Raw genomic sequence first — 27,887 nt, forward strand, 5'->3', positions numbered from 1 at the left:
CTGTGAAAAAGAAGAATGTAAACTATCTCATTAATAGTTTTTATATTGACTACTTATTGAGATGATAATATGTGGGGAGTAATCACTTAAATAAAATACATTATTAAAATTAAATTTAAAAAAAAGAGATAGTCCAGTGATCACTAAGTAGCCAGAATGGGAAGTATGCATGAAAGAATATTTCAAAATATTTATTTAGCTTTCTTACCAACAAAACCAACCCTTTGAAATATTTACTTTCTTATCCACACTTCCAGTGCCTGATATGTACTCCTGTTGTAGTAAATCTTCGCATAATAAATAATTAGATATTGTTTGGAAGGGGTATTCTTGGGAGTAACAGGGAATTATTTAACTACTAAAATGGCTTTAAAATGGCAATACCTCCTGAGAGACCAAAGAAAGGATTAAAGCTTTATAAACAGGTTACATTTAGCAATAGTTAGAAATAAAGGAAAACAAAAACAAAAAGCAAGCCCCCACTAAAAAAAAAAAAAAAAAAAAGAGATAACCAGAAATACCAAAAACATGATTTTAATTAAATATTTTTTACCTATGTTCTATACGTACAAGCAAGAGGAGAGAATCTTCTATCAATGGATGCTCTTTACGAAGTCCTAAGTATCTTCTTCAGCTTCTGCCTATTTTCAGTTTACAACTATACAAATATAAATAGTATTTATTTAAATTCACATTTAATACAAACTTTCAGAAGTGTTTAAATGTAAAAGTCAAGACGTGGTAGTGAGGGGAGGAGCTTGTTTGTCTAAGAAGCTGCGGGAAATCACAGCAGAGCCTAAAACCTGGTATGCTTTCACTTTTGCCTTGTATAAGCTGTTTTTGCAGCAAGAGAGAGTACATGGTGGGGGGTGGTTACTGAACATTTTGTGGGGGGCGGGGCAAAATTCAAATCTACCTTACCAGCTTTGGTGGTAGACTTGGGTCTGCCCATGTCTACCTTCTCTAAGTGCCCTTGGTCTCTCAGAACCAAGCTAGACGTTTCTAAGGGCGGCCCCAGCTTTTTGTGAGTCACCTGTTTCTGAGGCAGTACTTCCAGGAATGGGAGTGCATAGGCCACCGAGATGCACATCAAGGAGAAAATAGAGAGGGGGTGATGCTCTCGTAATTCTTTCCTGATCAAAATGTTTTGACACCTGAGAAAGCAGATTATTTCAACCCAGTAAAATGGCAAACAAGTATATTCAAGCATTATAATTAGTTTGCCTTTTCTATGTGAATTCAAAATTGAAGTATTTCACAATGAAATGCCAATAAGCCGTGCAAAGATCTTCGAGGTAGTACCTTATTAAAGTCTGCACTCAGATGTGTATGCAAGCTGTCCCCGAATAGGCTCCTCTGAGAGCTGTAAACAAAGTTTATAAAAAAAATAGGATAAAATCTCTAGAATTATCAGTGGAGCTGGGGAGGTAATTTAGAGGCAGTGGTTGTGACATTGCAACAAAAGAGGCCATCTGCTAATTGATGGAAGGGGGTCAGCCTGTGGATAGGCATTTGTATTCACACACATTAATTACATTCATACTACCGAATTATACATTTGATACTTGAGCACGATCTCAACCTTTTGTCCTTTGCGTACACACCTACTTGCATATGTAACACACCATTGTATTTACTCTTAACCGTGTCCATCTTCCCAACTAGATTTTAAACATCCTTTAAGGTAGAATCATGAGATGCTCAAAGCCTGTAAATATATAAGCCTTACAAATCTAATAAATGAGAAGAGGAAACACACCCAGTAAAGAGCCCAAGCAATATTTATAGCCTGCAGCTCTTAAGAACTTACTCAAACATCAATCTTTCTATTGCCTAGTACGTTCTCAGAACTGAGTTAGTGCTGTTCACTTTAGGCCACGATTTCATTTTCATTTTGAAAGTCTGCATTTTCGTGTTCACTCGTAACATCTTTCTGGACTATGTCTTGAATTTTGTCTGCAAGAGCACAAAGATTGGTTTTCCTGAGACCGTTAATCAAAGTGCTGTATGCGCCTCTCTTCCCATGATGTTGATACCAGTAACGGAGCAGCTGGACCTTCTGTTCAGCTGTGTCATGGAGATGGTCATTCTTAATCTCGTCTATTTTGGCTTCATGGATACCATTCTTCCGAACGAATTCTTTGACTTCAGTTATTTTCATCTGTCCAGCAATAGTAGTGATATATTTACTCAAGTCAACGTCTGAAAAATAGAGAATAGTCTCTGGAAATTTGTTTTCCTAAACAAAATTCCCATGACCGAAAATCATGTTTACTTCCCTTGACAGTAGTTAAGTCCTAGAAACCTAAAAGAGCTGATTGGGCGGAAAAACAAAAACAGAAAAAACCTTGAGTTCTAATCCGAACTCCCCCTGTGTCCCCAGGCGTTTGATTTAGGACCTGGGCAGGATACACAACATCTCTGTATCTTCTTTCCTCCTCTATAAAATAAAAGGGCTGGAAAAAGTCACCCATAACATCCCTTATGGATCTGATCATCAACAACCCACACATCTAAAAGGCGAGCAGAGAGTTTATGACCATCTTACCACTGGATCAGTCAAAGAACAGAAGCGAACAGAACTGAATAGAGTCATGAATGCTGTTTCAGAACTAGGTTACAACAATCATAACTGGGTCTACCATTCAGATTAGCCTCTACGTCAGTTCAGGCAGGAGTTCTATAATACGCCTAGCTGCTTGTGAAGGAAAATTTTCTTAAGTCTCAGGATGTAATGTCTTATTGCTACCTGATTTATTTTTAACCATGAGCATTACTTTTATACATTTAAGCAAACTGCCTAATAAACTCTTGATCATGAGCCAGAAGAACAGTAGCCTCAAGGACTAGCAAGACCCCACAATACGTCCCTGAAATTAGCAATGTCATTTTACACTAAAATTGGCCTGCTACTCCTAAGGAAGCCATCTCTATGAAGTAAAAGGATAAGAGCCTTACCTGTCAAATTCATTGGCATTATTTCCTGAGAAGAAAGAAAAAAAAGTGGAGGGAAGGAGAGAGATAAATAAAAATATATTTAGAATGCTCTAAATGTAATCTTCTAATTCTTCCTTTACACTGAAGGAAGTATGGTTACTTCATGTATAAAATTAACTAGACTAAGTGACTATGGAGGATTCTTTCACCATTCAAATTTTTATTCTGAAAGGTTCCAGCCTTCCCAGAAACTCAGGAATATTGGCTTTGCACACAGGCAAAGAACCTAAGGAATTCATGGAGTTGCTGAAATCACTCTCTGTAGGGACTCATGAAAATAAATATAATCAATATAATCACTCTGTAATATTCTTTACTGAAACTATTTTAATTTTCAACAGGAGAAAACAGTTTAAGTTGAAATTATTTTGTACCACATTGATTTAAAGAACCCTAAGTCCCATCGGGACAAATGAGAAAGTCATTATTTATCGGGTGAACTGGTGACTCTCTGCAGTGTATCTTTTGCTATTTGAAATGCTTTGATCCCATGTTGGGAAAAGATAAGGTGAGAGGTAAGATAGCAAGGGGCTAGAGAGAGTTGTGTTGTGCCTCTGCAGTGGACTTTAAGAGTTATCTCTGTCCCTGGGCTTGGAAGTCTCTCTGCGTTTCTCTTCCAGGATTAACACCAACATGGAACGTGGAGGTTTGGCCATATCCTTTTTACAGCTCTCTTTGTGTAAGTGAGCATTTGTTGATAAGAATTTATTAATTCTCCTATTATTTGTATAGGAGCTTCTTACAAACTGGGTACCATATCTTAATTCATTTTTGATGCCCCTCTGAACCCATGCACACACAAACACAATAAATGTTTGTTTTTTAAAAAGTAACAAGTGAAAAGGTGAATGACTACTTTCTCTATTTTTTTTTAAAGCTAATGCCCCTTTCAACACTTACAGTATGTGAGGCTATAGATTTCCGGTCACCATTCTCTTTACTCCTGCGCCATCTTTTCACCTCTGAAAGAGCCAAGAAATTTCTGTCAGACTCAGGTCTCAGCCTCGTAGGAAGCATGTGAGAACATACTCTCATACTAAGAGAAAATGTGAGAAGAAAGGAGAAATTAATTGAAACTTAAAGTGACCAATCACCATAAGAGGCAGACTTGTCCTGATTTTGAACATGCCATCCCACCGGATCAAGTGGTCTAGAGATATGTAACATCTTAATGGAGCCATCTATCTGATGGCCACACTAGCCTGGCTGAAGCTGGATTTTGACTTTGTATGGCCATCACCACCCTCACTCACCGGCTTGGAGTTGGGTAGCATGGCTACAGCAGGGCACAGATACCCTAGGCTTTGCGAAGTTGATACCAGTTTGCCATGGAGCAGCATTTAATATCCAGAAACTCAAGTACACACACTCACAAATAACTCAGACTCATATACACTTGAAGTCAGTATGAGATGGAAGAAAGAAATCTCTAAGTCTCCAAGCACAGTTAAAGTATTTAAAACACTGAGTGTATATTTTTAGCTAAACAACCTCTAAAGGCAAGACAACCTCTGTATCTTCAGCTGACCTGGAGAAACAGTGACTTGTTCCAACAGAAAAGGAAAACTTGGATGCTTCAGAGTTACTGAAAGTTGGCAACACCTTGTGTTGTATGAATGATCTAAAGGGATTTTTCTAGAGTAATTGTATTTATACCCAATTTGGGTTTACCTGCTGACTTTACTAAGTACCCCTTGCATAAAATGTATTGCCATAGTATTTTAAGTTAAAGTAGAGAAACAATAAAAAAAACAACAACAACATGGAGTCTGGACAAGTGAGAGGAGGCACAGAGAGGGATGAATTTATCATGTGTCTCCTGCAGTGCCTTTCCTGGGAATGCCCTTGCTTCTTGAGTTCTCTTTATGCATGGAATGATCTCAACGTATAGTGAAGAACAACTTCTGATTCTTGGCCAACTGGGCTGCTGCCTGAATGAAAATACCCTTCTTCATAGGGAGGATGGGAACACCCAATCAGTGCCCTCAAAGGGTTGCTCAAAAACAGTAGCTGCGAGATCACATCTTCTGTTCTTATCAGCCCTCAGCAGTGCATTTAGAGGCAGGAATTTAACACTGTAACAGAGCTGCCTGCCCGCTAGGAGCTTTCCTGTAGGTAGGAGACAGAGGGGAATTCTTGTGAACAACTACTTCCCAGGTTACTTCCACATGCAGTGTGAACAAAGTAAGAACTTACGCCTGTATATCAGTGCAGATATTGGAATGAGGATCAGGAGGGCCCACAAGCCGTGTAAGTATGATCTGGGTCCTGTGGATTGGAACATTGGACATGGTGTATGAAAGTAAGAAGACTTTAAGATTAAAACAGAGTACTCTCAGCAAATCAAAAGCGATTGGCTTTTCTTCGTGTTTTACAGTAGGGTTGGAAGAAAGGAGAATATGGCCATTAAAAGAGATAATAACCTTGGCATTTGGTGTTGCTGGTTGGTGTGCAGTTCTCAATGATTCCATGTTCACACCTAGAAAAAAAACACAGAAGGGATTCAAAAAGCCTGACAGACTGATTCCTTGATCTTCTGCAATGACACACTGTAAATCCAGGGCCATTGTATTCATTTTTGCTTCTCTGGCTAACGTATTCCCTCAAAGATTTCTAGATGAGCATCTAAGTTGGTATGAATCATAACCTAATTTGGATGTTTGGATGAAAAATACCTGAAAGAATGACTATGGTTTAAAACCTTGAGGTAAAGGAAAAGTTTTAAAATATCAACATGTAAGAAAAAGGATGAAATAGACACAAAAATAAACTTTAAGTTGGTAACACACTGTGCTCTTAAAATCATAAATTGCCAAAAGCAATTTCAAAACAGGGCTATAGAGCAGTAAAATGGCCAGATAATAACCCCTTCCCAGGCTACTTCTTAGCAAGTCTACCCAGCTGGCCCTTATAGGTGTCCCCTTTTAACATCAAGTGGTGATCAGGACACTGCAGAGGCCCCTGTGGGATCTTCTTCAGACAGCCGAAGACTGACAGATTGTCTGAATCACAGCCTGGCTCTGCCCACTTCCTAACCAGGTGAGCTTGGGCAAGTCCCTTAACCCCCATGAGCCTCTTTTCTCATCAATAACAAGGAAATATAACCTGTAATGAAAAGGAATATGAAAACGAATATATGTTCCTATATGACTAAAGTATTGTGCTGTACACCAGAAACTGACACAGCATCGTAAACTGACTGTACTTCAATGAAAAGTAAAAATAAAATAAATAACAAGGAAATAATAACACCTGTCTCAAAGGGTTAGGGTGAGAAGAAAAATCGAGACTGTGAAATACTTAGAATTATTATTATCATCATCCTTATTTTCCTACATTAGTTCTTTCCCCCATCCCAACTTATGCGGTTATCATGAGGGCACTCTCAAACACTTGGGGCTAGGAGGGAGAGGCTAGATTAACTGCACATAATTTAACATTTTCTAGTAAATAAGAGATAAGACATCGTGTCCCTACTTTTCGAGTCTGTAAGTGAACTCCTAAAAATTTCCCAAGATGAGTTACATGTTGTTAAGGAGAGACACATGAATATAATCCTAAACATTTACACTTCTGCAAAACAATATCTTACAAAGCAAAAGCTATTTTTACAACACATGTTACCCAATCTGATCTTCACTGAAATGAGGCTGATAGGACAAATGAATATTATTTGCATCCTATGAGTGAGGAAACTGAAACTCAGAGAGGTTAAGTGATCTGTTCAAAATCACCCAATTAATCAGAAGAAAAGTGAAATGTGCAACCAGGTTTTCTAACTTTGGGTCAAAACCAAGCTCTTTAACATGAAAGACAGGCCCTGGCTCCATCTCAAGTCTTTCCTACACTCCAGCCAGGTTCTCAGTTCTCCAGAGCTTCCTTTTGTCTCTTTGCAGCTGCTGTTCCCCTGCCCAAAATGTCTTTTCCATCTGTGTACACCTGGTAAGTCTCTTTCTTTCTTTCCTTCAAGACTCTAGCCATTTGCCATAGCTTTACCCAGCTCCCCAGGTGGAGTTGAAAGGTTTTCCTACATAACTCATAACACCCTGAGCACAAGTCTCTTCTGGCCACGTGGTGTGGACACAAGAACCATTGCTTTTCTTGACACTCTCTGCCTCCAGCCTTAGACCTTGAATGCCAGACACATGTTTGCTCACATTGTTAGCCTGACCAGCCAGTACAGTATCAAGCACACGGGAGGTGTTCAGTAAATGTTTGGAGATCAAATGTTTGGATGAAGAAGTGGTTATCCAAGTTGCTTAGAGGCAAAGCAAGACTAGAATGCAAATTCTTGACTCTCAGCCAGTGTTGCTCCCCTTAGGAAATCATTATCTCTCAAGATATACCTAGCGTTTTAATCAGAGAAAGACTAAAACTTACGTGGTGCAAGGGTTACAGTGTTCGCATAGAGGAGTGTTACAAAAAAAGTTTGGTTTACATCTGCACTTGGTATTCTGGGTCCGGGTACAGTTTTTTTCCACTTCTAGGCCTAAAAAACCAATTTGCAGACTATTAATTAGAGCAGCTAGTTATCAAGGGACGATGAAAATGATGCAGAAGCTACATGGATTTCTGAGAGCCAGCACTTACATCAGCAGTCATGCGATCACACCTTTAGTGACACAACTAGTGTTTAAATCCAAAAGCCAACTCTGGGTTGGAAGAGTTGGAATCATTGAGCAGAGTTTTAAGTAGACGGACAATCCAGCAACCAAGACGGCCTGACCTTTGCTTAAACAGCTCCCCTGTTCTTCTGGTCTAGAGCCTGGCTGCTCACAAAGTATGCCTTAGGGACCAGGAACATTAGCATCACCCAGGAGCCTGTTAGAAATGCAGAATGTCAGGCCCTGATCCAGATTTAGTCAGTCAGACCGGTGCCAAAACTCTTACTTGAGGTTCTGATTTAATTGCTCCTGGCATTTTTCACAGCTTCCTGTGTGATTCTGATGTATAATCAGGGTTGCAAAACATTGCTTGAGAGCCTGAGTAGGGACAAGAAAAGATTTCTGTCCAGAGAGTTCCTGATGTCTGACAAAACCTGGAGTACTTCCGTTATATTTCAGTCTGAACCCTGGGCATAGGTTGGTATATCCATGAAAGTGCAGGTCCCCAGTTGGCATTTTGAGGACAAACCAGATCCCCAAAGAAGGGGGAGCGGCCCACCCGCCTCTCGGGTTTCTTTGTCCCTGTATCTGCAGGCTCCGAGCTCTTTCTGGCCAAGAACAGGAGCCGTTATATAAGCATAAATAAAGGCAGGGAAAACAAATGTCCCTGGGATTTTGATTGGAGCTGATGAACCCTGTTCACCATGTTTACGTTTAGTCATTCTCCCACATCTGGGAGAACTGCCTAGACTTGATCCATAAACGCGTAGGCCAGTGATTCACTCAATACCTGGACCTGCTCCACCGTGGCCAGCCCACTCCTGTCCCTCCTGTATGCCAGCAGCGCCAGAGTAGGCCCCAATTTCAGGCTGTATTATAAATGGTGCTACATGGAGTGTCACGATTAGTCCCTTTCGATTGTTTTTTAACTTACCGTGTTCTCCATCACAAACGCTACATCTTCTGCATCTATCAGAATGATGGCTCTTGTCTGTGTACTCCTGCCGCTCTGAGCAGAGCACACATTTTGATTCACCCCCAGGGCTTGTACAGTCGCCATCTTTCCGTTTGCCTGCCCAAGAAAAAAAATCGAGCAAGTGTTTGAATGCAAGGTGGTCAGGCAACAGCCTGGGAAGCATGCCGGGATGATAATGAAACACTGCTAAAACAGGAGGGGTGGGGCTAAGCTAATGACATATAGATACAGTAGGGGAGAAGGTGGTTGTAAAACTCATGGGAAGAGACGGAATTTCTCCCAAGACGAAAGCTCAGAGTAACTGAGGGATATGCCTACAGAAATAGGATAATTAACAATAGGAGCGTATAAAAAAGAAGTTAGAATGACCAAAAGCACTGGAAGAGATGCCTTGCTCAACTTTTTGGGGAGGAGAGGAGAAGGTTGGTAAGTATATATTCACAGTAGAGAGGACCGCCACTGGCCACTGAGATTGATTATCTAAACAAATCTACTTGCTCTGACTTCTCATTTTACTTTTGAAAGTCCACAAATCCTGGCAAGGATAGTATTGTTTAAGGAAGAGGACATTTGAAGTTCTAAAGACTTTGGTCAAATTTTTAATAGCAACAATATCTTTAACAAAATACTTTGTCTCTCTAAGTCTCAATTCCTTCATGCACATAATGGAGATAATAATGCTGTTCTTGCATGGCTAACAGAGCTGCACAGGGCCTGCCTAGTAAATGCTCACAGTTCCCTTTTCTCTCCCCCGCTTTTTTTCCTATTCCTTTGCCATTAAAGAACAGAGTACATTTTCACGTGCAGGAATGACCATAGTTATTTTAAAAAATTATTATAAGGTTTGCTATCTTAATACACATAATTTTAAATCATATTCACAATTTCTTTAATTTAAAAATAAAATGAGTCATTGGATTGCTATTAGTAAGCATTATACAACAATGCCTTTTGGAAAATTCATTTATTTAAGAAGTGTTTATTAAATACCTATTGTGTGCCAGGAGCTTTGTAGAAACTGGAAATACTGCAGGAAATAAGACAAAGCCTCGGTGTCCAAAGACTACATTCTCAAGGTAGAAGCAGGCAATGCATAAATAAATACTGTAAGATGTCAAGTGATAAGTGCTGCGGGGAAAGCTAGTCTAGGACAAGGAGATAGAGAATGAAGATGAAAGAGATAGACAGCATAAGGGGACATCTAAGAGAAAAGCGTAACTAGTGGCTCTTAATTGCTACGTTATAGTTAATTGAAAAGAACAGACAAAGTGTAACGTGCCCCACTCGCTTGTACAGCAAAAATAATTTATGTTTTCTTTCTCAAGTACATGACTCTCTTAATAACGTCATAGCATTCTTTTGATTTATTTTTGCTTTTTAAAAGCAAATTTATTGTAACATTTCAGACAATTACTTTACATGACTGTTCAGAGAATAGTCTCATTTCAGATCCCATGACAACAATAACAAAAGGTTAGTAGGTTAGTATACAGAGAAAATGAAAGAAGGAAAATTGGAGATCTATATTAAATTTGAAAAAAAAATCCTCAGTAACAGTAGCTCCGTGCCATTCATGAGACATACGTTACAAAAGCATCACAAATACTCAGTTTCACTTAATCCACTACAGCATGTAGTTTCCATCTAGAAGAATGAAGGTAAAATGTATATGAACCCAGCAGCTCTGTAACAATTCTTATAACGGTAACAATAAATGAGAATATTAACACCTATCAAGCCAAGCACTCTGCTAAACACTATTAGCATATTTCCATTTAATGTGCACAGCAATCATTAAAGGTCAGAACTATTGTTATTTCCTTTTTACTGTTAAAGAACGTGACTCAAAGAGATAAAAAATTAGCCCCAGGACATGAAGCTTGTAAGTAGCTAGGAGGACCAACCATCCCCGTTTGCCCAGAGTGTGGGACTTTTGGTGCTAAAATTGGGGAAGTCTCAGGCAAACCAGAATAAGTTGGTCATCCTGTAAGTATCAGATGGAGGATTTGAATCCAGCGTCTTATGCGAGAACTTGAGCTGTTAAACCCTTTTCAGTATCAGCTTGGTAAAGATTTCAGCTACCATGTTACAAACTAAGATAAAATTTTGGAAGTAGTTCCAAGTTCATCAAGTTTACATGCCAAGACTGGAGGCTCCCTGGGGTCGGGAGCTCTGTCCCTCTTCTCTTCCTTCATCTCAGTCCCAACAGCTCATCTGCTACACAGGAGAATCTATGCCCCGGGCCGTGATTTCTTCACTTGCTTTGCCTTTTGCTTTTTAACACGATCCTGTCACTCTCTCTGAAGTCAGGGCTTCCCTGTCTGCCTTCCAGGGATCTCTCTACTAGGGAATTATTTACTTGGTATGGCCACTCCGGGTGCCAGAAACCTAACTGCAAATGGCAAGTAGCATGCAGTTCAATACATTACAATATCTTTACATTTTCCCTAATTGAGAACTTTGTAAAGGATTAGTCATTGTGTCAGAGAGCCTTGACTGTCACCCAATATCCCTTTTCCCTTCTCCCATAGGAATAGAGTACTTATCAGGGGAAACGGCTGCCCTGAACCAAGACCACATCTCCTAGCATCCTTTGCATGGCCATGTGACTAAGTTCTGGCCAATGCGATGTTAGCAGAGGCATCCAGTGATACCTTCCAGGACTTCTCCTGAAGAGAGCCAGTGTGCAGTACTCTAATCTGCCCCACTTGCATGTACGACAAGAATAATATATGCTGTCTTTCCTAGGTATATGACTTTCTTAATGATTTCATAGCATTCTTTTTGATAAATACTTACTACATGAACAAATTATTAAATTTTAACATATATAAAATCTTAGCAAACAAAGGCAATAGTATGCCAATAGGAAAAAAGAAACAAATTGTGGAAACTCAGAACCAAATTTAAATACAGTGCATCAGGGCTCTATAACACTGGAGCAGTCTCTTTAAGAAAACCAAGTCAAAGTACGATTTTGATTGCTTGCCAGTGGAATTATACTAGTTTCTAAATGAATTGACCTCTTTAATGCAGAGTGTGCCTAGCACAATGCCTACGACATGCCAGGGATGTCATATCAGAGCTTCTTTCTTTCCTCCAACATATACAGCCTAAATTTATCAAAATATAAAAAAAGAGTGGTTGTTCTCTTGAAAGTAAGATTTTAAAATATATTTGTTTCCGAGTATAATAGTATATATACTCATTGTAGAAAATTTAGGAAAGTATAAAAAGCACCTATATGTCAACCACTCTGAGATATCATTTTGGTGCTTTCCTATGCATATAAATACACACATATATAGATGTATGTGTGTGTGTGTGTGTGTGTGTGTGTGTACACATAAAATATATGCAGTGTACCACAGAATTCTTCTTATTATGGTGATGTGACAAGGACTTTTTTTTTGATTAAAAAAATGTCAATTCACATAGGGGATCATTGTAAAAATACTGTAAACATTTCAGTTTATAAAGTATAACTGTATAATTATTTGCCACTCTTGTGGTGTAGAAACAACTTAATAAAATTCCAGCTTCTTTCTTACTTAAGTTACATTCAAAATGCATCCCCTATAATTTCTTGTTTCTCTTTCTCCTTTTTCCTGTCTTTCTTTCCTCCTCCTTCCTTCCCTCTTTTCTTTCTTCCTTTCTTTTTGGGGGAGAGAAAACTAAGACACCAATAATCTATACGAAAGGCTTTCAGATTTTTTTGATTTTCTCCATGTATTTTGCCTCCATCTAATTCATTAACAATTTTTTCAGTAACTCAACTTTACTGAAATTCTCCAAAACATTCAAAATAATTTTCATAGAAATAAACTGTTTTTTTCTGTGTATGTTATATATTGATTTATGTAACATTTAATTAAATTACATATTAATATCACACCACCAACAAGCATAAACAGATTTGGAAGCAATGTGAATACTGATAGGCCTAAAACTCAGTAAGAGGGAACAGAAGTGGAAAGAGTGTTTAGCATGTGCTGGACACCATCCAGGATGCTTTAGAGATGGAGCAGAGAGAGTCAGTTATCCAGCCAGCAGAGTAGTTAGAAACCTCTTAAGGGAATTTACCTACATTGAGGCCTATATCAGAAATATATCAGAAAACATGACTTTGATTTATACATAATATTCCAGTCTTTGAACACTCTGAAGCTTACTTAATCTCACATCATTGGGTATCATAGTGAAATGCCATGCATACAATATTTTCTTTCATTTTTGACTATTTTCTTAAGACATTTTCCTATAAATCTATTACTGTATCAGTGGGTATAAATACTTCCAAATTTTTGACCCACCTATCCACATTTCTTTATTAAAAGGTTTTAACAATTTACGTTGAAGAGTAACATCTGAGAGTTCTTATCTCACAAGCAAACCCATCAGGGCTGAGATTGTTTCAAAAATGAGAATAAAACAAAGCAAAACAAAAAAAAAGCAAACTGACAAAAATTCTTGACAGTTTGATATGCAAAACATATTATCTTCATTGTAATTTGCCTTTTAGGTTTTAAAAATATGAGGAAAGGTCTCAATTCAGAGGACAAATAGATGGTGTTTAGCAAAGCCGGGAAGCCATTCTTATTCCCGTTTGGAGAACAGTAAATATAAATAGGCTTAAGTGCAAATGGGTTAGATTATGAGAGATATTCCCTAAGGGTTATTAAAATCTGCAGAGGAGGCCAAGGAAAACTGATGGAATCTTTTTATAAATCGGGCCCATGCCTGGTTAGCAGCTTGAGTGCTGGAAGCCTGGGAAACCAAACATGAAACCGACTACCGTCCTTTATGTTTCTATTCATCTATCTCGTATGCCCACATGTTCTTGTCCTTTAACTTCCTGTCTTCCTTCACAATGTAGCTGAGAGGTCCACATCTGTAGAAAATAGTAGTCAACTCCACCCCATGTTGAAAAAAAAAAAAGTCTGCACAGTTGCATTTTGCTTAGCTTCTAATTTGCCAGTGTTGGAAGGATTTCCGATCTGAAATTGGTTTGCATTTCAAAATACTGATTTTAAAAAATTGTTGGTTTTTGTTGCTTTTCTAGCTCATCTAGTTAATTTGGTTGCAAGATGCAAATGTATTTTGCAGGCTTCAGTGCTAGGGCAGATAGCTTTCTTAGAGACCTTCTGATTGAAGGGAAGTGCTGAGACACATGTCTTAAGGGTGGAAGTCCCTTGCTTTCAGAGCTCCACAATTATTTTGATATATTCTAACCAGTTCTGATGTGATAAGCTTTAATATGCACTAACAAGTCTTCTTTTGCTATTGAAATATGGTGCTAAATAAGTAAATCCTCTCATTTCGGAGATACAAATCATTTATAAATTAAATTTACTCACTCACAGCAAACAAGGGTGATAAAGATGAATTACGCTGGTCTTGGGAAAATAATGTCATATTTTTTTTCTTCCCAGTCATGCCGTAATGCAGGAGAAAGAAACACTGTAAAAATACTTGCTTCATTATTATATATGCTACTCCTCATTCTGATTTTCATTCTATTCGTTGGATTCTTTGGTATAACATACCAGGAGGACATGGCTGACAGCAATATGCATGCTCACGTTGCTGGCCTTCAGGGCACCTGTCCTCCCTTTCAGTAATATTCTTACTCATTTTCAGCGTCTCAGAGTCGACTTCAGTCCCTTGGGCATTATCACCTTTAGACGATGGTCCAGCCATGGAGGCAAATATCTGTGAAAGGAATGCATGAAGAGAATTTGATTGACTTCTGATCTAAGCAACTTAGTAAAGACTTGTGTCAGCTGCCCCCAAATGGCTGTATTTTATTTGCCACGCACAGGCAACATCGACTGACTTGCCTTTTGCCGACTTGCCTCCAAAAAAGCAGCAGCTCAGCTGCATGACAGTGCAGACCTCGGGTTCTCCACACTACCTGAGAAACAGCACCACGGACGGTAGGAGCCCGAGCCCTCGGCTCAAAAGGGAACACGACTCCCACTTTCCAGCCCTGTGGCGGGGGTGGGGGGACAGTCACTTAAATTCTCCATCTGTTATCTGTAAAGTGGAAGCAACCTCTTCTTCATAGGTTTGTTGTGATCATTGAATAACACACTTAAAGCTCTTAGCGCAACTCCTGGTGTGTAATAAACAGGTGCCCGGTTAGCAGTATTATTATTAATTATTATCATTGTTATTATCATGAAATTCCAGTGAGGGACAACATAGCAGGGTAGGAAAAAGCATGAAATTTCACAACGACCATGGTTTGAATCCCAGCTCTGCTGCCAACACTGACTTTAGGCAAGTTTTATAGCCTCACTGACCCTGAGTTCCCTGATCTGTAAGTGACAACAGTCCTTTCTGTCTTGAAGGGTTATCGTGAGGATAAAAAGTGATAATCTCTCCCAAACCGGGTACTTAGCTGATAGCATGTTTTTGTTTCTTCCCTTTCAATGCATAGCCACAGAATCTACAGTTTTGATGAAATCCTTCTTGGTTATCCAGCCATCCAATACACCCAATAGGATTTTCTTCACTTTTAGTCAGGAAAAAATGAACTTCTCTGAATAGAGAACTAATCTTTAATCTATTATTGGTTCCCTTTTTTCTGGAGGCAAAAGCCCATAGGTCTCAATGACATTGTGTCAAATTTATCTTAGTTATAGACTTGAGTTCCATAGGAAAATCAGCCCCCTAAGTGTACAGAAGCATTTGAGGGTAATGTCTGTTTGATCTTTTTCTCAGTTTTCTTAAGCATTTATTGTTTGGTCTCTCTAAACATAAATTCAAATAATCTTTCATCTTACGTAGAATATGTAAAAATTTAAACTACTAGCTCTGAGGATTTTTTCTCAAGGTCATTTGTCATAGTTTTCATGGCATATGTTATTTTTTTTACTTTATGGTATAGTAATAACACTGGCATCTTCTGGGTCAAGGGAACTAAATACTCTACACGTATAAATTGCTGCCACCGGAGTCCCCGCCTCTGCCCTTTTAGCCCTTCCCCCTTTGCCACCAAAGCCTGTACCCCCTCTAGGGCACAAGATGCCATCAAACCTCCATGGAAGCAGGGATGAAGGAAATGTGGCTGCCACCTTTTCCTCCTGAGATGGATGTATTTAGAAATTCATTTCTAACTTCCAGACTTCCAGGAGGGAAAATGACACCAAAACACCAAGAGAATACCGAACTTGTCCAGGGTCACTCGTGAGCAGAAGGTAGAAAGCTAAGACTTGCCGAAGTCTCCTGACTTCTATTACCGTCCTGTTACAGTGTTCCTTCTCCTCCACCCAAGAGACAAGTGAACTCACCATAAAGTACAGCTTACGTTCTCTATACAAACAAGTCTATGTAGGGAACAACTGGCACTGGTACACAGATCAGAGGAAATATGCCTAAATATGCTGACTTCACCATCTACTACTGCCTCTTCAATCCAACAGACATTTCTTGGCACTTAAATATGTGCCAGGTTCTGTGAATACAAAGATGAGTAACGCTGATTGTAATTGAAAATGAATGTTAAGTTTCCAAAAGCAGATTTCCACATGGGAGTGTGATTTGTAATATATTAATCGTTGGGGATTTTTTTAACATTATATTTGTACAACTCTCACTTTTTTATTGAATTATAGTATTTTTACAATGTTGTGTTAGTTTCTGGTATATAGCCTGGTGATTCAGTTATACATATGTATATTCTTTTTCATATTCTTATTATAGATTATTACAAGATGACTCACTTTTAAAAATTTGAATCTACGATCTTTTTCTAAGACATAATAAGTAGCTTTGAACAAAAAATATTTTTTAGTATAAATTTCTGTTTTCAGGATGACAGTTTCCACTTTTACTTTCTCTACAGAAGGTCATCCTGTCATCCTGTTCATATTTGTCCCTCTTCTAGATCAGAGAATCAATATCTAAGGAACAGTAACTGAAGTGGGCACTTTAGGAAATAATCATGTGGTTGTAATCATACCAAAGGGTTAGTTGCTAAGATGGGAAGGGCTTTCAAATGAAAATCATTCACTTTTTAGGATCCTTTAATCCATTACTAACTTTGTTCTATTTGACAGTCAGGGATCAAATATACTAACCATGTAACATTCCAGACATTGCCTGCACATGAAAATTCTTGAATGAACGTAAAAATCTCTCTGTAGCCGAAGAGATCAGTAAGTCCTGTTTGCAACAGATAATGGAAAACCGAATCTAAGCAACCAGACTGAGTAGGAGCAATTCCTTTCTGCGATCAGCCACCTCCATTGCTGTGAAGAGGGGGTTAACAGTGAGATATCACTTGTTCTCCTTCCAGTTCAATTCTGGTTTCTCACCCAAAACTAAAGAAAATGACACAGAGTTAAACTCAAAGTCTTACAGTGATTGGGCTAGCCAAAACTGACATGTCAAAGGCACTCAAAGTTGATACAGCATTGTGTGTGTGTGTGTGTGTGTGTGTGTGTGTGTGTGTGTGTGTGTGTCCCCTGCAGCTATGGGGCCTATCCTCCCTGGGATGCTAATCTCCTCCAACATTCATGCGACAAATTATAAGCAGGAACCACAATTCCTGGTTGAAAGAACCCAGCGTTCAGAGAGGCAGCACATTTTGCTTTTTTAAAGATTTTAATTAAAAAAATTTTTTTTTACATTTTTGAATTGTTAGATTAGTGCTATTTCTAAAAAAACCTGTGCACATAGTCAATCTTCCAGAGCTGTCTAAAAGAAATGTACTTTCCAATTCATCTTGTTTTAGTTTTGAGGTTCTGACTGGAAATCAAAACCTACTGTCCAGAAGGCATTCAGAATTTGAGACCCGTGAATCCTGGAGCAGAGCAGTGAAAGACACAAGGATCACTGGCCCTGAAGCAGATACCAGCACCACCTCATCTCACATTTGATCACACCTGTTTCAGAGGTGAATTTCTGGGAACATTTCCTACTTAGTTCAGCATCGAAGAATTATGTCAAGTATGAAAAAAAGAAAAATGGGTCTGCAGAGCAGGTTGTAACTGTTAACATGATGTGATGTAAGCTGCTTGTATTTTTTTAAGTTTTTGCATTAGCTCAAGCTTGCAGTATGCAAAGATTTAACCCAAACTTTCCAGGCAGAAACTGGGGTGTTTTTGACTGTGACAAGGCAGGAAACCCACAAAGAACAAAGTGATCAGAATGCTCAAAACATTTTTTTTTCAAAAAAGCAGAAAAGGCCAAAAAACGAGTTAAATCAAAGATGTGAAATGTGGATAAATTAAACCAAACGGGGGGAAAAAGGAATAAAATTAATTTTAAATCTCCATCATAATTAATAATAAAAACTCACAGAGACCTCAGTTTTATATTCAGCTGGGAACAGTATTAGCTAAAACAGTTATGAGTTATTTAAATAAGCAAGTACTTTGCTGAGTACCTACTATGTGCCAGACAGATGCTTGGGAACAGAGCAGTAAACAGATGAAGACTCAGCTCTCACAGAGTTTATATGTGAATGATGTATATTAGTTGGGGTTCTCCAGAGAAGAGGACCAACAGTGAGTGGGTGTGTGTGTGTATATATATATATGTGTGTGTGTATATACGTGTGTGTGTATATATATGTGTATATGTGGAGAGAGAGATTAATTCACTTTAAGGAATTGGCTCACACAACTACAAAGGTTTGGCAAGTCCAAAATCTTGCTGATGGGGTAGACCAGTAGTCTGGGGAGTCAGGGAAGAGTTGCAGTTCAAGTCCAAAGGCAGTCTGCAGGCAGATGAGCTTCTTCTTTGGGGGACTTCAGCCTTTATTCTATGAAGGCCTTCAGTTGATTGAATGAGGCCCATTCACATTATGGAGAGCATCTAATTTACTCAAAGTCTATCCATTTAAATGTTCAACTCATCCAAAACAAACAAACACAACCTTCACAGAAACATCCAGAATCATGTTTGAGTAACTATCTGGGTGCCATGGTCCAGTCATGTTGACACATATGATTAAGCATCACATGGACAGAAGTGATGATGAGACAGAGAAAAAGGCAATATGTCAAGGAGGAATTAATGCTATTTAAAAGAATAAAGCAAGCTTAGGGGCATGGAGTTTGAGGGGTGAGGCAGTGCTGCTTTATAAAGAGTGGTCTGGGAAGGCCACTGAATAAGACGACATTTGGGCAGTGACCTGATGCAAGCTGGATGACTATCCTGGAAGGGCTTTCCAGATGGGTCACACCCAGGGGAACTTGGCTTTGCCAAAATGGGGAAGTACCTGAGGTCCTCAGTAAAACATCACTAGCAGCTAGCTGTTGAGAGAAATAAGATCAATATTTCCTGAACCACACAAGTAATTAACATTCTGACTGTTGAAGCCATTGTGGGATCACATGGCCAATCATAACCACAGAAACTGCAAGCTCGTAGAATTCTGGAGCATCAAAGCAGAAAGGACCATATGAGCATCTGCTCAGCTTCAATATAGATCTTAAAAATGGACCTCCTTGGGTCTTTCATGATCTACAGAATTTTTTTAAATTGAACTATAGTTGATTTACAATGTTGTGTTAATTTCTGGTGTACAGCATAGTGACTGAGTTATATATATTCTTTTTCATGTTCTTTCCCACTATAGGTTATTGCAAGGTAATGAATATAGTTATAGAAAACAAACTTACAGTTACCAAAGGGGAAAGGAGAGGAGGGCTAAATGAAGAGTTTGGGATTAGCAGATACCAACTACTATATATAAAATAGATAAACAACAAGATCTTACTGCATATCTACGGGATTTTAATATTTCCTGAAAATCAGAAATTTGCTTTTCTCTCTCCTTCTGAATCATTCATGAAAATGTTAAGTAAGAAAACCAAGCCCTAGAGTCATTTGCCCATCCTCTCATGACATTTGCCTGGCTTATCACCTCATGGTCTTCACAATAAACCTGCGCATCAGGAATTACTGCTGTCTTGCCTTATAGCTGAGGAAGCAGAGCAGAAAGCATGTCAAATGACTTGTCCCATAGCCCTTAGGTAGGGCTGGCTAAGGGAGGACTCAGCACATCCGGCCAAAGTCTGGGCTCAGTTTCAGGTTTATCAATTAGTTTCCTAGTTAACTTTCTCCATTTAGGCACGCAAACAACTCAAGTTGTTTTCAGACAATTGTTGGCAAGGCGCTTCAGTGTTAATTATACAATGAACCTTCAAAACAAATGCATGTTGAGGGTGGAGGGTGTAGGAATTTTCTGAAAGCCAGAAGTCAGTCTCAAGCCCTCTGGTCTGAGAAAGCTGCAGCTGGACTGTCCCGGCTGGGGTTCTGGCTGGAAGGGAAATTTCTCAGCCCTGGTCTTGAGAAGAAGGGGAGTTTAGGTTTCCCTTCCCCCAATGTGGGTGCTGAGTTTCTGATTACAGCCACAATACCCACTGGGAGTGCAGTCTCCTGCAGGGATGGGGATTTGCCGACCACAAATCCTGGGAACCAGAAGTCTTCCTGTTCTGGAATCTTTGTATTTGCTCTCTTTGAAACTCTCAGAAACAGGGTAACATGAGATTCTGTCCCTTGTATCGGATGATGAGAAACTGAAAAGAACGGTTGGATTTTTATTAATTATCTGCGTCCATGATGAATCACTTTTCATAGCCAACCTGGTTACTACATAGAAGAAATGAAGCAGAAGAGGCCAGAAATATCTCCATATTTGGAGATAGGGCCTTTAAAGGGGAAATTAGTTAAAAGAGGTCCCTGGGTGGGCCCTAATCCCAATGGCTGGTGTTCCTATAAGAAGAGGAAATTAGGATACAAAGAGACAGAGGGAAGACGATGTGAAGACACAAGGAGAAGGCCATACAAGTCAAGGAGAGAGGCGTGGAGTGGACCGTTCCCTCAGTATCCTCAGAAGGAACCAAACTTGCTGACATCTTGATCTCAGACTTCTAGCCTCCAGAAGAGAGAAAATAAATTTCTGTTTTTAAGCCACACAGTGTGTGGTACTTTGTTACCACAACCACAGGAAACTAATACAGGCCCAAAACACTGTCTGCTGATTTCCTCAGATCCTGGATTTGAGGGAGGTCAGGGGTGCATACACACTGGGGAAATCCCTCGCAGCTGAGCACAAGGATTTCCCACCCTGAACTATCACTGAGCTAAACAGACAAGAGATTTCAAATTGTCTTCTGAACCGGCATCACCAGTGACCAACAGGAGTCTGAACTTCTTCCCAGTCTTCCAGGCCCCACTGGGGACTGAAATCTCACTGTCCTCTACTGCCCGGGACACAGCTAGAGGGACAGACTGGTTCTGCTCATTCACTTTTTAGACTTTTAGTTACTTTCCAACACTTTAGGAAAAAGAAATTCTAAAAAGACCATCAACAGTCTACCATTTCTGGCTGCATAATGCATCTCTAATATATTTGTGTAAAAAGGAAGGAGATAGTAATGGTATTTTGTAGCATGTACGTTATTGAAAAACTGAAATAAAAGTAAATAAAATAAAATTTTCTCCATGAAAGAGATAAGTGAATGTTCCATTCATTCTTATTTTTTTGTTCCAAACTTGTAAATAAAAATACACAAGGTAATCTTATTCCGGCAATGTCTTCTTTCTTTCTTAAGGCCAGTTTCTGGGAAGATCAGAAGAGAGATAGTTGAGGTAATGGGAGTAAGTGACTGGTTAGACCCCTGACTGAATCCAGCAATATGTAAAATAAAATGAGGGTCTGTTTCTGTTTTGTAAGTAAGTTCATTTGTGTGTGTGTGTGTGTGTGTGTGTGTGTGTGTGTGTGTGTGTGTGTGTTTTAGATTCCACAAATGAGTCATATCGTATGGTATGTTTCTTTCTCACAGACACAGAAAACAAACTTATGGTAACCAGTGGGGGAAGAGGGTGGGAAGGGATAAATTGGGAGTTCTAGATTTGCAGATACTATTATACATAAAATAGATAAACAACAAGTTTATACTGTATAGCATAGGAAACTATATTCAATATCTTGTAGTAACTTATGGTGAAAAAGAATATGAAAATGAATATATGTATGTTCATGTATGACCGAAGTGTTGTGCTATACACCAGAAATTGGCACAACATTGTAAAATAACTATACTTCAATAAAAATAGTTTAAAAAAAAAAGGAAAAAAAAATAAAATGAGGGAACTAGAGAATTCCATCTGGGGTTAGGTTTGGATTTTAGTGCTAGAGTTAGAAAAATAGTTCTCAAAACCCTGAAAGACATCAGAATTTTGCAGGGATGCATTAAAAGTAAAGAATGTTTTGATCTCAACACAGACATAAAGAATCAGGATCTCTGAGAATGGGGCCCTCCTTATGATTCTCTTCTGCCCTGGTATTTCGACGCGCACCCTAGCTGAAGACCAGCTAGGCTGAAGGAAGCAGAATCTGGGGTTAGCAGGCTACTACATTTACACGTGAGAAGATAAAAACGTTACAGACTAACTGCATCTGTGCTCTGCACGTGAAAATCCGAATCTGACTTTTCAGGGAGAAATAATGACCCTTCCCAAAATAAGCCTGAAAAAAAGAGAAATCATCTTTGGTGGAGGAAGTGGGTAGTGGAAGGGCTACCAAGTTGTAGACTAAAACCCTAGAGTTCTTAAATGCCCTGAGGGGTCGTAGGAGTAACACAGGAGTAAAGCATCCAGGTGGAATAGTCAACAAAGTGTAGGAGGGGCTGGTCAAAATGGAGAGGTCCCCTGGACCAAAGGGGCAGCTATCTGATCCAGGCAAGTGGGGGCCAGGTGGCATGTGGGCTCAGATCTTCCATTTTTCAAGAGAGACCAAAATCCTCCAACATTTAACTAGTGGCAGCTAATATTAAAAATACATACATGCAGAGGAGATATAGCTCAGTGGTAGAGCACATGCTTAGCATGCATGAGGACCTGGATTCAATCCCTAGTACCCCCATTAAATACATACATACATACATACATAATCTGAATCACCCCCCACCCCCAAAAAATACTTGCCTACATACATACTGTATATGTCAATACGATTCAAGGTAAACAAAACATAGTCTGGGGCAGTGTAGACTCAATTTTTAAACTCAGGCCTAAATCTATTCAGACATGCATGTGAAAAAAAAACAACAGCCTACCAGAAACAAGGATCCTTTTGTGAGGATGGCTAAAAACAAAAGGTCAATCCTTGGCAGGGGCAAGTGCCTTTCGCCACAAGTTCTCTGAGTTCTTTTTCTCTCTCTCTCATTCTCTTCCCTCTCTTTTTTCCCAGATCTCTGACCTCAGAAATCCAAAGCATTGGGAGAAGGGTATAGCTCAGTGGTAGAGCGCATGCTTAGCACACACAAGGTCCTGGGTTCATTCCCCAGTACTGCCATTAAAAATAAGTAAACCTAATTACCTACCCCCCCCCCAAAAAAACCCCAAAATAAATAAATAAATAACATGAAATTAAAAAAAAAAGAAATCAAAAGCACTGATGTTTCCCACACCTCACTTCTTTATGGCCTCCCAGAGCACAGAGGTGAATAAGTCTTATGCATCCTTTGACTAAAGTCATTAATGACTCCAAAGCAAAGTTTACTCTTATTTTCCAAGTTATTCCCGGCTCACAGCTTAACAAAACCTATATACAGTAGGCTTGCTTGCCTTGCTGGGCAGAGTACATCTGCCAATTGAATTTGTAGTCAGATTTGCTAATTTACAAGACTGGCCTTACTCAAAATGCACAATTTCATGCAAAAGTCACTTTCATCCGCCGCTCGGATGTGGGGCCAGGTGTCCAAAAGAGCAATGGTTGCTCTTCCTAAGTACCCAGAGATGGGGATGGCTCGGTTGCACAAAAGCTCATTTCAAAGTGGGATCAAAGGGAGAACTAGCCCATTTCCTTCCAGGGAAGGTGAAGTTAATAATCTTGCAGTCATCAGCTTTCTAATTTGGGCTTTACTACTCATACTCTCACTTCAAAGAAAACAAAAGTAGGCGAGTACACTTGAATTATTTGTTCCTGTTCAAGACTGAAATGAAGATACTTAATGATGTCAGGAGTCCAGCTACATTAAAAGCTAAAAATATCTTATTTTATTTCATTTCGTTTATTTATTCATTTTACTTCTCTCATTTTAAAACTAGGATCTTCCAGATAATGAAAATGGGCTTACTATGTAGTTAAATGCTGTTTTCCCACTTTTGCAAATAGATGCACACACCTTTAGCAAAAAGAAAACAATACAATAAATTAAGGTACTTACAGTGGTCTTACAAATAATTTTTGGCATAAGATATATATGTTATTATCTTCATATTATTATTATTTTTCATCATAAGTAAATAATTTTTCAGTACCTATTATGAAGCATGTGCTCATTTAAGGGACTTTTGGAACCCACGATAATTTACCAAAAGGTGTTTAACTCACTAGGGGTTTTTACTAGGGGATTTCCTTATTCAGGTTTTTAATCATCTCTTAGAAAATGATCATTCTGTCCAGTCGGCAGCTGTGGTATAATGATCTGCTTCCCTAAAGCATGGTAGTAGCCTTCAGAGAGATGCCTTTGAAATACTGACACTTCCACTATTAAGAACTATTCTGAAGTGAATTACTTGTCTAGTGTCCCAAAGAAACCTACTTAGAGACAACATCCAATTGTTCTTTGCCTTTATTTCATATTTTCCCTTCTCTAAACTCACTGCAAGAATAAACAGTTCTTTTTCTAAATTAAACTTGAATTTGCCACTAAGGGTGATAATTGTATTAGGGAGATGGACAATAGAAGATTTTTCATTCATCTGATTGTAGCTAGTTGTGGAGACCCCAAGGATTTCTACATACCAATTTTATTTTTGCCTCCCAATCCTGCCATCATTTATAAATTTGTGTTTTTCCATCCTGATTGTTAATGTTTTAAATTACATTTCATAATTTTCTTTTATTCATAAGACTTTTCAAGTCCTTTGTGATATAACGACAACTTGTTAAAAACAAAAAAACGGAAACACTGCAACCTAGTTCATCTTTCTTAGGCTGGTTTAAGGAAACTTATTAAATTGTAAATTTAACAACTGTTCTTTACTTTCTCCCTGAAACTCTTCTGTATGATTACTGGCTCCTTTTTCAACTGCCCTCTCCTTTCCCTCGACTATGATTTTGAGAACCACTCTGAGAAATAAAGAAGAAAATGGCTACCTAGTCATTGCCTAACCATAGACCTAGACAGTACAAGACAAGGCTGTAAGGACCATGTGCTATGAAAAGCAGCAGCAGGCGCGCTCACAGCTACTTCTCACACATATTTCTAAAGGAAGTTTGACTCTTTTTTCCGTATCCTTTAGATGTTTGTGAATTGCTTTGGGATTTCAAACTTACCTATTTTTGGTGCCATGGAAATGACACCCAGAAACTAGGGGAGAAAAAAACTAATTCCAAGAGGGAAGAAAGAAGCGAAGAGAAGCAAAGAGGTAAAGGATGAGATATTTGCTGGCTGTAGATCACATTAGAGACAAGAGGACTAGAGGAAGAGAGGCAAATAGAAAATATAGTAGCTACTTCCCATCTACTTCCAGCCCACTGACATGATTAAACCACATTTGCCTCTGGGTTCCATATCACTAGCACTCCTGCCTCTGTTTTATTTATTATTGCAACTAGTGAGTAAGCATTACTAAGTGCAAAGTCATAAAAGCAATCATTTTCTGGAGACACACAAGGTGACTTAACGGTGTGGAAACTTCTTCAAGAATAGAGGCATGGTGGGGGGGAGGGTGTAGCTCAAGTGGTAGAGCTCATGCTTAGCATGCACAAGGTCGTGGGTTCAATCCTCAGTACCTCCATTAAAATAAACCTAATTACTGCCACCCCAATCTCAGAAAGAAAAAAAGAACATAAAATAATTTTTAAAAAACAAAATATTAAAAAAACAGTAAGAGGCATGATGTTGGGCCAGAGATGGGTGCAAGGCAGGATTCTGTGTAACTAAATTTAAGGGTCATATTAGAAAAGAGATATAGAGAATATACTATAAAATGTAAATGGTGGTTATCTAGGTGATAGGGTTATGTCAGATATTTACATGTCTGTACTGATAAATTTTATTTAATCTTTAATTTCTTAGGTCATATATCATATATAGCAATAATAAACAAATTATGGTAAGCATATATTATAGATACTATTATATATATAATAAGTAAATGTATGTATATATATGCATATATGTGTATGAATATGTGTGCATTCTTTTGGAAAAGCTGAGTTTCCTTGATGCTTTAAACATGCACATCAGGTAAAAATCCTATGGTATAAAAGTTAACGAGTAGCTCTGAGCTTTGACAATTTTGCTACACTTACTAATACTTTTGTCCCAAGAACTGAGAGATTCTCAAATCAACCAACACTGTAATAAGGCAGTGGTTAATCATAAGGAAGAGAAGAGTGTGGCTGTATACATGTTCTCAACTTCGAATCTGAAATTTTCTTTAAGGAAATTTCTAAAGGAGCCCAAATAGTGTACATTACTTCTGAAGGAACCAGGGAGAATTACTTAAGCTTCCTGAACCCCATTTCGCCAGCTGTAAAATGGAGAGGAGAACGTCTTCCTTACTGCGCAGCAGAACTGACTGAGATCACATCTGTAAACGCTCCTACTGTAGTACGTGGTCCTTTGGTGGGGACCGACAAAATAAGAATCCATTGAATTTCAGAGAATTCGGAACTCAAATGAACCTCTCGATGCCAAGTGTCTGCGATTAGCCATCATCAAGCTGGCATTTCTGAGACAGAGACTCTCCAAAAGAGGTGGCTGCTGCTTGGATCTGTAGGCCAAGGACAGGCTTCCTGGCGCATGCGCGGAGGCAGCAGTACCAACGCCAGAGCAGTGAGGCCAAGGTTCCCTCCTGCCCCGGAGTTCAGCAAGCGATGAAACATTACAAGAAAAAAAAAAAAAAAAAGCCACACCTGAGATAGTGACTCACAGTCTTAGGAGAGGGGTTCCCGGAAGGGAAACAAAAGTTTCTTTTTCTGTGTCGTGATAAGAAGATAAACAAGTCTCTTCAGCCCTGAGACAAACTTTTCAAGAAAGAAACGGTGCAGTCCAAAGCCTCAGGTTTAATCACTGCCTCCGGGCTGATTTATTCCCCAAATTTGGAAACTGTTGGAAAACTCGTATATCAGTTCACAGAGAGCGCTGGTTCTCACCGTCCCGCGGCGCACACGGCCACCCGCACAGAAGCGGACCTTTGGCGTGACATGTAAGGACCTGTCCAGAAGATCCCCTCCTGTCGCCTGCCGGCCTCCCTATCCAGCGACCCCCAGACTTCCCAGGCCCCTGCCGGCCCCTCGCGCCCACCCCTCTCCGCCTCTGACAGCGTCCCGGGGGATCATCCGGAGCTGTTCCTCCGGCCGTGTGGGGTCGCCGCTTCGCATCCAACCCCCAGAAAAGTGAGGTTCCCGGTTTCCTGAGACCCGGCCCTCAGGGGAAGTCCTAGCAGTCCCGGGAGCCGGCCTGTCAAAGGCCGGCTGAGCCCGGACGCCCACACGGGCATCCCCTCGCCGTGCCCGGAGCGCGTCCCTCACCCGTCCCACTGCACCAGTCCCCGGAGCGCAGCCGGGAGAGGCCCCTGCCCCGGCAGGAGAGGACTCACCAGAAGCAGGAGGACCCAGATCCCGGACATGGCTGGGGAGCAATCGCCGAAGTGAAGGAGCCTCTCAAACAACCAGCAGAGCCGGTCACACACTCGAGGAGAAGTGACAGCCCCGCCTGTCCCCTCCCTCCCCTCCAGCCAAGCCCAGGAGTGGGTTCCCTGCCAGGACCCGCCCCGGGGCGCTCGCGCAGTCACACAAGAGCCGCTTCCCTTTCTCCAGAAGCGTCTGTGAGCATCTGCGGGTGGCTCTTCCGGGAGACCCGAAAAGAGGCCTAAAGAAATGTCCCCGGGGCCGGGGCGGAGGATGGAGGGTGGTGGCGGAGGAAGCTTTGGGGGGAACGCCGAGGTGGGGGAGGGCGCCTTTGATTCAGCAAGTCGGCCTGTGCGCTGGGGGCGGGGTGTAGAGCGGGGAGCGGGGCAGGAGTCAGGGTTTGTTGCACAAATGGGCATTCCCCACTGGGGGCGTGTCCGCAGTCGGCTGGCATGCCGGGTTCAGGTGAGGACTCTGAGAGCCAGCTTGCTGTCCTTCCTGAACTCTTCAGCAGTTCAAACTGGGAAGGCTGGGGGGGGCGGGGGGGACTGGAGTACAGAGCGCAGACGTCCTGCCAAGAGCGGGAGCCTTGGCTAACTGCTGGGAACCATAGGAGAAAACGGAGCCTTCACTCACCTCCGCCTGTCGTGGTGGCGACATGAGAGGCTCACCGGAGCCCCCGGAGAACAGGCTAACTCCT

General features: G+C 40.1%; 1 protein-coding gene across 2 annotated transcripts; it reads right to left on the minus strand.

Moving 5' to 3' along the window:
* Positions 1-518: 518 nt before the first annotated feature.
* Positions 519-27,724, minus strand: FAS (Fas cell surface death receptor). Of its 2 annotated transcripts, XM_010971244.3 has the most exons (9): positions 27,157-27,621; positions 14,124-14,289; positions 8,536-8,673; positions 7,378-7,486; positions 5,421-5,476; positions 5,194-5,265; positions 3,898-3,959; positions 2,959-2,983; positions 519-2,202 (listed from the first exon to the last, which is right to left on the minus strand). In XM_010971244.3, the coding sequence occupies exons 1-9, from the start codon at positions 27,604-27,606 to the stop codon at positions 1,871-1,873; spliced, it is 1,410 nt and encodes a 469-aa protein (XP_010969546.3). In that variant the 5' UTR covers positions 27,607-27,621; the 3' UTR covers positions 519-1,870. The 2 variants fall into 2 exon arrangements, with proteins under 2 accessions (XP_010969546.3, XP_010969547.3); XM_010971245.3 differs by lacking the exon at positions 5,194-5,265 and having other exon boundaries at positions 27,157-27,724.
* Positions 27,725-27,887: the final 163 nt, after the last annotated feature.

Source organism: Camelus bactrianus, chromosome 11 (genome assembly GCF_048773025.1).
Source record: "Camelus bactrianus isolate YW-2024 breed Bactrian camel chromosome 11, ASM4877302v1, whole genome shotgun sequence".
Lineage (NCBI taxonomy): Eukaryota > Metazoa > Chordata > Mammalia > Artiodactyla > Camelidae > Camelus > Camelus bactrianus.

Coding starts and splice junctions, on each gene's coding strand:
- FAS (XM_010971244.3), bottom strand. CDS start 27,606: ATGCCCATTTGTGCAACAAACCCTGACTCCTGCCCCGCTCCCCGCTCT. Junction 14,290..27,156: donor TCTGGGTCCTCCTGCTTCTG/GTGAGTCCTCTC, acceptor TTCCTTTCACAG/ATATTTGCCTCCATGGCTGG. Junction 5,477..7,377: donor CACTGTAACCCTTGCACCAC/GTAAGTTTTAGT, acceptor TTTTTTTTCTAG/GTGTGAACATGGAATCATTG.